We start from the raw sequence: 10,329 nt of genomic DNA, 5'->3' as shown, positions 1-10,329 counted from the left end.
ACCCTAATACCCAAACACTCGTATTTACAACCATCTGGTCAGAGGCAGATACCGGGGATGTTGGACAAGGATCAGAGGAGCTGGGAGAATAGGCCAACGGAATGAGAATGGAATGGTAGGCTACAAAGCAGCCTCCTGCCTCTTACGGCGATAATGCTTGACACCGATCCAAAGCAGAGAGAAAACAGTTTACCAAGAGAACCTCAACTACTGTTTTTGTCCCATAAAAAAGGTGAATTATTAACAACTGATTGGTTAAATTCCCTCTTATTCTGTTTTCCTTGCTCTCCTCGCGCTAAAAGCCCATCGTGTATCGTCAGCGATGCCCCACAGTAGAGCCGCTTTATTCAAAGCTGGCTTTAGTAGCTCAGCTGGACGGCTCTAAGGGGCTCTCTGGAAATCCAATTGCGAAACATAACGGGATCGAGGGGGGAAAAACGACAATGCTTCTCACGGAGCGAAAGGAAAAGAGGAAGAGGAGCAGAAAATGTAAAACCAAAAGACATGAACTGGAAGAAAAAGATATAAAAATAATGTGGGTCAATGTTATATCTTTAACTGTTTTCACATGAACTGGTATGGTCACAAAGAGAGGGCACGCAAACGGACAAGTAAACAGGCGCACGAGGAGACGTCTGAGCCCTGTGGCTGTGGGAGCACTCAAAGAGGCACGGGGTCTTTGTTCCTCTGGTGCCCCGGGGGCCAGAGTTCTATGTTTGTATTTCTGCCTCTTGAAAGTCAGCGGGGGGGGGGGGGGGGGGTAGGCGGACAAGGGTCTCAAAGAATCAAAAGAAACCAAAGAGGCAACGTGGAAAGGGTGAAAAGAAGAGCATGCGACGGACGGGATGAAGGGGAATTGTTACATCTGTAAAAAAAAAAAAAAAAAAAAAAAAGGATGAGAGAGGGAGGGATAGAGGGGGTATGGTGTTGATAAATCTAGTCTATCAACACGAAAGAAATACGCAAACATTTGCATTTTTAGATATTCATTGAAAAACAAACAAACAAATACAAGGATTTGGATCCTTCCAATAGACAAAAAAAAAGAATATGAATCCGGCGTTGATTTAACCAACACGAGATTCATCACAAACACATATCTACTTCACACCATTTTCTACAGATCATGATGTCAATTTTGTATACCGTTCACATTGTTCCTTTTTTTTCTTCCCATCTACACAGATTACATTTATATGCACACTTCACACCATTTTCTACAGATCATGATGTAAATTTTGTATACCGTTCACATTGTTCCTTTTTTTCCTTCATCTACACAAATTACATTTATATGCACATAAATATTTCAAAATAATATGCGACGCCATACTGTTACCAAATTCATAACAAGATATTGTGAACAAAAACAAACAAAAATATCCCCTTATGGGACGCTGGGCATGTAAATGACACCCCATTCATTCATAACACAGTGACAAGTTGCCATATCTTAGTCGAGCCTGAACATTACTTCATACATTTTCTCATGCCTCTTTCACTCTCTCCCACTCTTGCACACATAAGCACACACACACACACACACAATCTATTCTTGTTATTTTCTATACATATATAATTTGTTGTATTACTTCACCTAATGTAATCTTTTACAAACCTTTTTACAGGCCCTTTTGAGGCTACTTTCTTTTCCTTATAAAAAGGTGTTGATCTACTAATCGACTAATGTTTTCAGCTAAAAAGCATAATTTCATGCCAAATGATGTAGTGCAACAATAAAAAATGTGTTTATGTTTTTCTTTTAAAAGGTCGAATCTGTAATGCCGTCAAAACAGCGACCTCTACGTGAAAAGAGCCCCGCTCGGTATTGCAATTTGGTTTACATGTTTTGATTTGGTCTGACATTGTGGGTTGGAGTTGAGTAGGTAATAGGGGAGGGGTTGCTATTGCTGAGCCACACCTCAGGTACTGCCAAGAGAGGTGCAGAGAAATTTACAGTATAATAATAAGTTACTGAACTCCCAACCCACAACATCAGACCAAATCAAAAACATGTAAACAAAGTGTAATGCCAAGCGGGGCTCTTTTTCATAGAGGTCGCCGTTTGATGGCATTACACATTCTACCTTAAGTAACGCACATAAGCGCATGTGCGCTAGTAGTGATACCTACAGCGCGAGTCTCTCAGTGCTCCCCTCCCGTGCTCAAGTCAATCATAATAATAATAATAATAATAATAATAATAATATATTATAGTCAATCATATCTCCCTCATGTGGATGCTTTTTAAATATAGGCTACCGTCTACAGCAAGTGACTACATTGTAAAGGTAAGTGCAGATTGCGTGAAATGTGCGCAAGCTTGCAGAGGAGCGCAATCTTACAAAATAACAACGCATGTGTTCATAAGGAATAAATACTTTTCGATGCGGTGAATTAAACGGCTCGCAAATGTTATACCGCAGAGGCATAGAAAAAGATGTTCAAGTACCGCTCAGGAATAATAATAGAAAATAACAATAACAAACAAAACTGCCTAATATTATCGCTTCAGTAGTAGCAACACTTGTCATGCAATCATTTGAAGTTGCACAATATCTACATAATCTCCCTCCAAAGATTATGAACCTTTCTATCTGTATGTACTGTAGATCCATAAGCTTTTTTTTTTCTTTTTTTTTTTACACAAACAAGTTTCATATACATATATATATATATATATATATATATATATATATGTGGGAAAGTGCAACCACGTCAACGGTTCATGGACCGTTTTCCAACCAAGTCAACGGTTCTTAATCCATGATGGCTTTGAAGAAGTCAGTCCAGCAATTCCACATTTTGTCACGTGAAGTGAGTTCATATCCCTCGCTTAAAATCGGACACTAAAATTATTTTTAAAGCATTCATTTGCGACACCATATGTTAAAAGAAAATAGTCTTCAGTGCTTGTACAGTAAGATATTTTTAAAAGACAAAAATGGGAAGAACTGGGGGGTCCTCTGACTTGAGTGAATCAAACACGGTTGTCCCACAGTCAGAAATAAATGAATTGTCCTTCTGGTTCCAGCGTCCCCTCAGGACGCTCCATGTCCTAGTAGATCACTCACGTCCACCAGGATGGACATAAAAGACGCCATAATGACCAACTGAGCAACTCACCATCTAACAGTAGTTCATGCTCCTCCTCTCTACATCTCTGAAGAGTTCTGCGTTTCACAGCTGGTCCATTTCCACAGGATGGGCTCTAGTGAGGCCATGGTCTTCTGAGGTTTCTCCCGTTGAGAAAATCCCCATTTGGTGTAAAAAAAAATAATAATACAAATTATATAGGACATTTAACGTCCAACATCCGATAGTTGTCCATGGTCCATGGCGACGTGCCAAGGATGCTGGTTTGCTTCTGGCCCGTTCCTCGTGATCCAGATATCACAAGTCCATTTCGACACACTCCTATGTAGAGTTGAACGACGTTCCACTGTCAAACATCTCTGCCCAAAGAGGAAGTAAACTAACCGCTGCTTATACTCAAATCATTTCCCCTCAACATATTGAATAAATAAATATTATATTATATTAATTGTCCTCGTCTTTTTTAGTCTAGTTTATAAATAGGAATTAAGAATTTGTTGGACATTTTTATTCACTGTGTCCATGGAAACTACGATGGACGCAGCCATAAAGGTATGGTTTATGTGGAAAATATGAGTCAGTTTACTTTTCTGATAACTATATCGCTGAGTAACTCCTAAATAGACAAGCTTAATATCTGGTCATTTGTGATAATATGTACACATGCAATTCAAAGTTATAATTTTCAACTAATTTGGTGGCAAAGGTCAGTTCTTGTTAACAGCTATAAGGCACTTGGGGCAGAGCTGTTTTGCAGGCATAAAGAACACTCTGAATAGGAGTGTGCCATTTCCAGTGCAATCCTGAGCGGTTTTGTGGAGGAACGGACTGATGAGGCAAGATGGCGCCCCATGATGTAAACACAACCCATGTTCCAATGTTCCAATCAACCGTCTTCTCAAACCACTGAAAGAAAAATGATAAAGGTTTTTAGTATCACGTGATCTTCACTGTCTGTAATGATCCTTACTGTCTTCTATCATGCACTATTCCACTAAATAATCATCCTTGCCTATATCACTACCGACTATAGGCTACTAATATGTCTTTACAATTACTACTATGCACTCAACACTGCAGCACCTAAGTTTCAACACTGTTTGATGAACATTGTTGCTCAGCTGAAAGAGTTGTACCCCTCCTGCTGACTTGTCGTACAGAACTTGTAAGTCGCTTTGGATAAAAGAGTCAGCTAAATTACTAAATGTAAATCCTCTTGTGACCGACAGCGTGTATATCCCCAAATGGCCCGAATTCTCAATCCACCTTTTGACCATATCCCAAATTCGAGCTGTTGGTGTTTTTAGTTTTATGAGAATAGCGCCACCATCAGGCAAGATGACTCAGAAGTTCACAGGCCTCCTTTGCTATTGTAAGGCAAACATATTTGTCAAGGCTGGTGGAAATCAAACTGAAATAATTTCCTGTTTAACATGTGATTTTCCAATATTTGATTGAATCTGGCGGTCATACTGTATGGTTTGGCCTATCAATTATCTAAATTACATATTCCACACAAGACGTTTGATGAGAATCAGGTGAACAGGCTAGTGGGAGTAGGGACAATTCGTTTTTCCAATAATTCAAGATGGAGGAAATTCGAATATGGCGGACTTCATAGGTTCTTGTGGCAAAGTTGTTGTGCACGAGTAGACACATCTCTGGATACCACTTTCATGACTGTATGACTAACAGATAAGCTCATTTGAAATGTGAACCTTCTGCCTAAAGGTGGTGCTAGAGGAAAGGTCATGCAGTAACCAAAATCAATAGGCTTCTTCCTCTCGGGGTCATGCATGTGCACAGCAAATTTGCAAAGATTCTAATGAAAGCTATTCAAGATACACTAATTCAAAGATTGAAAGTTTGGACTGATGGGTGGCGCTTGAGGAAAGGTCATGGGGTCACCGAGATCAATAGGATTCATACAAAAAGGTCTACAAACCACCTACTTTTAATAAACCGAAGATGTTCACATACAGGTTTGACAGCAGGTGTATGTTAAAAGTATGGAGGGTGACTCTCCTGGTGCTAAGATATAATTATTTCATCCACAGCTTGTAATTCCATACAGACGTGACCACAGAAACGTAGGCCCGAGACGAGAGGTGTAGCGAGAAGACATGACGGGAAGACACAGTACCACTTTCAGGACGGCAGAAGGACACTCCCCCCGTCGACATGCTGCTGGGTTTCTCGGAGACGTAGTGAAGTGCACGACTCCGCCTGTGACAGTCCCGCCTCCACCAGCAACTGGGAAGAGAAGGAACACATTTTAAGGCGAGACAGCCTAGGTGAATAGGCAAAACATATATTTTAATAGATATCACTATGAAACTTTCCCAGTTTGTTATGTACATAACAACTAGGAAAAAATTTATTGCAAGTTCTGAGATTTTATGTTTATATATGCAAAATAGGCGTTACCTAATTAAATATGCGTTCATTTGCATCTAACTTATCGCTATAGGAACGGAATCACCAACATTGGATGATGCTAGATTCAAAATGTTTGTTTCATTATGTTGACATATAACACAATGAACTTTTGTCCAGAAGGGCAAAAGTTTCTTTTTATCATCCCATACATTTTCGCCAGGTTTTTTGGTATAAATGTACTATTAATCAGGCTATGAATGATAAACTGTGGGCGGCTACGTGGTGCAGTGGGCAAGGCGCTCACCACGAATACTGGAGACGCTTGGTTCGCCTGTTCGAGCCCAGCGCTCCACATCGCTTTCAGTTTAGCTGGTCGTCCGTACTAATACACATTGGCAGTATTAGGGGGTGGGAAACTGAAGGGTGGGGATCGGGCGTTGTGGACAGCGACTCCTACAGGTCGGTTGGTGCGCCTGCGCAGTAGAATCAGGAAGCGATGGGGGCGGCGCCCCTCCAAAGCGCAGACCCCTGACGCTGAAAGATCGCGCCGCGCAGGTGAAAAGATGCGACTAGGCCTGCCACGATAACACATTTTGCTGGGCGATTAATTGCCCCCGAAAATATCGCGATAAGCGATATTATTGCGACCGGTTAGAGAATTTTTTTTGAGAAATTTATTTCCCAAAATTTTTATTTTGAAGCCCACCGCTCCGTCTTTTCCGGTGTTTTAGACTTTTATTTTGAAGCCCACCGACCGGACCGGAAGTATTGTTGTGATTATCCTAAGCAGAACCTATGAGTCGACAACTTGTCTCGTCCGGTTATGTTTTTGAGCTAATGATAAAACAAATTGTTGGTGAACAACTAACTTTAGGTTAGTTTTAACGTTAGCTACTAACGTTAGATGCAGCTACTACAGGCAATCAACGATGAGGAGGAAGCGTCAAAGCAGTATATAATAGAATAGCTGTGGTGCGTAAGCACTGCAGCACGACTCGAAACTACCGGAGTGTTATAATAAATTAATTCATGTTTAACTTGTCCCCGTGTCCAGTCCTTTGACTAGCCCCACCCGTTCATTGTAAACAATTATGCATGTAATTGTATTAACGTTATTCTGTGTTGTACTTGTAGCTATGCTATACGTTGTATTTCGTTTGTTAGCTATTTAGCTAATGTTGTTAGCATGGAATGAGAATCAAAGCTCTATCTTTCATCTTTATTTAGCAGTCCAGTTTCTCCGGGCAGTAGCGAGTAACTACTTTGGTCTAAAAATAGCTAACGTTACACTACAAATAATGCTACTTGGTTAAAAGGAGCAACACTATTGAGAAATGTAGTTAAGCTATGTGGCATTGCTACTGCCCCACGGAGCTCCCGTGCTGTACTCTAGTAACGTCAGCGGCCCGCCTCCCAACACGGACAGTGACTGACAAGGGGCACTGGTTCCGCCTCATTAAAACAAACGCGCAAATAGCAATTAATTGCGCCCGTCAAAATCATTGCATTCATTTTAATTATCGCAGCAATTAATCGATTTATTGCTTATCGCGGCAGGCCTAGATGCGACTGTTGTTACCTCGAGTATCGGAGGGGACTCGTGCTATGTATGACTTAGTCCACATTGCAGCCGGCTTGTGGGAGGCAAGAAACAGCGTTCGAGACAGGGGAGGGTTGAATTGGATGATACGAAATTGGGATGGGAGAAAAATAGAAAATGGGAGAAAAAGTAGATAAAAAAAAAAAATGATATATAAACAAACCCCTCTGTAAAAAGGAGCAGGGTATAGATAAGAAGAAATGTGGAAAGTATGGTATGTGTAGGTGCTAGGGAAATGGATATTTCATCTCTTACGTGTAAAAAAACGCATACAAACAAATTTCTGGGAAAACATGCTCACAGTTCTGTATTGTAATTGTGATTTATGGACACAATCAGACAAAATGAAGTAAAATAAACAACTAATTGTGTGTTTGATATTTTATTGCCACTTGTTTGAAATAAGACATGTTAAGGAAGCAAAATATTTAAAAGAATTCTCAAAATCTAGCAAAAAGAAAATATTTGCCTATTCACCTAGGCTGTCTCACCGTCCAAAAAACCTTCTGGGCTGAGTTTCTCACAATGACCTTTCTGGCAGCAAGCTGAGCATCTCAAGCTGATGAAAACAGTATTGATAACACAATGCTGTTCATTTGGATTCCTCAACACCGTATACCAGTTCACTGATGCTAGAAGAGCTAATGACACGTCATTATTATAATATAAGCTGAGGAGATGCATGGCTGCACCGATACTGAAGCTGGTATCGGATGCTGGGCAGATACCAGGCTAAAACAGGGTATCAGTAGACGAGTGCCACAATACTACAATCCGATTCCAAGTGTAGCGTGTCAGAAATAGATTTTGAGGATTTTTGGCAGATAGAAACAGGATAGATCTCTAATGGATATATCAGATAGAATAGATTATATCTCGGCGGCTGGGTGGCGCAGTGGGCAAGGCGCTCGCCACCAACGCAGGATATACTGGTATCGAGCCCGCTTCCGGCTTGGCCGGCCGTCGTACTAACACAATTGGCAGCGTTAGAGGGTGGGAAAGAGGGTGGGAAAGCCGGTGGGTGGGTCCTGGTCGTGCGACTCCTACAGTTCGGTCGGGGCGCCTGCTCAGCGAGGAAAGGATCTAAGGGGGGTAGTGTGATCCTTCCACACGTTACACCCTCTCAGTGAGAGTCCATGCTGCCAGGTGAAAAGAAGCGGTTGATTGGCTACACATGTGTCGGAGGAAGCATGTGATAGCCTCCACTCTCCCAGACCGGCTGTAGGGGGTAGGTGCGCAGCGACCAGGAAGGGGATTGGGAATTGGCATAACGACTAACATTGGGATGGGAGAAAAACTGAGGAAAAAGGAGGGTGAAAAAGATGTAAAAAAAAATAAATAATAATAGATTATATCTCAACCATTTCTGTCCACTGACACAAAACGAATGGTCCTTGCAAGTAATGGATCATAATTCAGCATCATAAGATAAGATAAGATATTCCTTTATAGATCCCCTTGGGGAAATTCGGGCATCATAGCAGCATGGGTGAGAGGGAGGGGAGGTACATGAATGGGCAGGGTAATAGTATAAAGACATAAATATAGGCAATAACATAACAAAAATAAACAATGTAAACAATATAATTAACTCTGAATATAAGAATATGAGCAAGTAAACAGTGTAATTAAAGGTGCAGATGAGGGTCTGTATGCCCTATCAGTTATATTATACGTTACAATAAATATGGGCAATAATTAGAATTAGAATCTGAATATATATATATGAGTAAAGTAATATATATATGAGTAAAGTAAAGTAAACAGTATACACAGGTGCAGTATACACAAGGTACCCTAACTGGCATGATATATGATTATACATCATAAGTTATATGTTATAGTCCATGCAGGTTGGGTAGTCAGACAATACTTAAAGGTTTAGGAATGGCATAGGATATTGAATGGCCATCCATGTTACTTACTGTAAAAGTGTGCAGAACAGCATTGTCATAACGCAGCAGATCACGCAGAGCACCAGCGCCGTGGCAACCGTCTGTGGCCTGTGATTGGTCGCAACTACTGCGAGCAGGTCCGCATGCTCACACCTCATCCCAATAAAGCCTGAGTGACATCTGCCACATGGAGAACAAAACGTACATTAAACTCTCTCAAGTTATGCATTGGGTTATGAGAAATCGGCACAATTAAAAAGTATAAGTGGAAATGCTTTGGGAATGCACATTTCAACTTAAAGTCAATTAAAATTACACAAGGTCATTTTAAATCATATACCCTTTTAACCGTGTGATATCTTGCTCTGAGATAGTGTGTAAAGCCCTGATTGCAGCCGGACAGCAGCACTGTAGCTCAACGCAGAAATGTGGTTTCAGGTATATAATGGAGTATAATACATGGCTGAAAGACAATATACTTGTTTTGCGGTGACTAATTTCAGTCAGGTTTGTAAGCAGTAGCGTTGCTTTACCCTTTTTAGAGTGGCTACAGACCTCCTTTAAAGGTTTTTAGGCCCCCTAAAAAATGGATACATAATAGGATTGTAGGCAGTTCCACAGACATTTCTGTGTTTCAGTGACTCTAGTGTGCTCAACTTTAACGCTAGAGCGGTGGGGAATAATCACCTGAAGTATCTATCCGAGGAATCTGTAGATACCAGTCAACGGGTTCAGGATATGTGCTCATTTGGAAATTGAAAGTTTGGCGTATGTACTGTACTGTATTGGACCATGCATAGATAGCATTTTGATATTTATTTTAAGGGGGGGGGGTCAGTGCAGCACCCACTGCACTCAAAGCCAAAGCAGCTATACCTCAGAGCTCCACTCCTGCTGTCCTCTTCTTTGTGGCTAATAAAGATGATATCTCTTTCCCGTCTCCTGCCTGCCTTTGTCCTTCTCAGCGCTCTGGCAGGTGGACTACGGAAGCTTGAACTTGTGAAAACAGAGTATATACTTACATACACGCAGGCGTCTCCTCCAATATCAGGAAGCGACAAGTGCCATGGAAACAGAAATGGCTGTGGGAGTCTGGGCAATCATCAAAATGCGAGCGAACAGCCACTAACTCTGCGGGGTAGAAAGAAAGACAGGTATAGATATATATAGGTATACATATCTATGTATAGATATACTATAGGTATAGATACATAGGTATAGATGTGTTTCCCTTTTTACTTAGTCCATATAGCACTAAAGTTGACCTATCTCAAACTGAATGTCATGGGAAACACTACTCTACCATCTGTTGCTGACATTTAAACATGGTCCGTAAATATCACGATTAATAGACCAGAT

The 10,329-nt window shown here is 41.0% G+C and overlaps 1 protein-coding gene across 1 annotated transcript in view; it reads right to left on the bottom strand.

Annotated features, from left to right (window-relative positions):
• Positions 1-367: 367 nt before the first annotated feature.
• tgfa (transforming growth factor, alpha) overlaps positions 368-10,329 on the bottom strand; it is a gene marked incomplete at both ends in the record, with an annotated part of 69,382 nt that continues 59,420 nt past the window's right edge. Inside the window, 4 exon segments of the mRNA XM_084315648.1 lie at positions 368-393; positions 5,240-5,349; positions 9,001-9,150; positions 9,993-10,099. Coding sequence (XP_084171774.1) covers positions 368-393; positions 5,240-5,349; positions 9,001-9,150; positions 9,993-10,099 — 393 coding nt within the window.

The sequence above is a fragment of the Notolepis coatsorum genome, assembly GCF_963971535.1.
Source record: "Notolepis coatsorum genome assembly, chromosome: 6".
NCBI lineage: Eukaryota > Metazoa > Chordata > Actinopteri > Aulopiformes > Paralepididae > Notolepis > Notolepis coatsorum.
The sequence above is the reverse complement of the archived record's forward strand: the minus strand, read 5'-3'. Positions and strand labels throughout refer to the sequence as shown.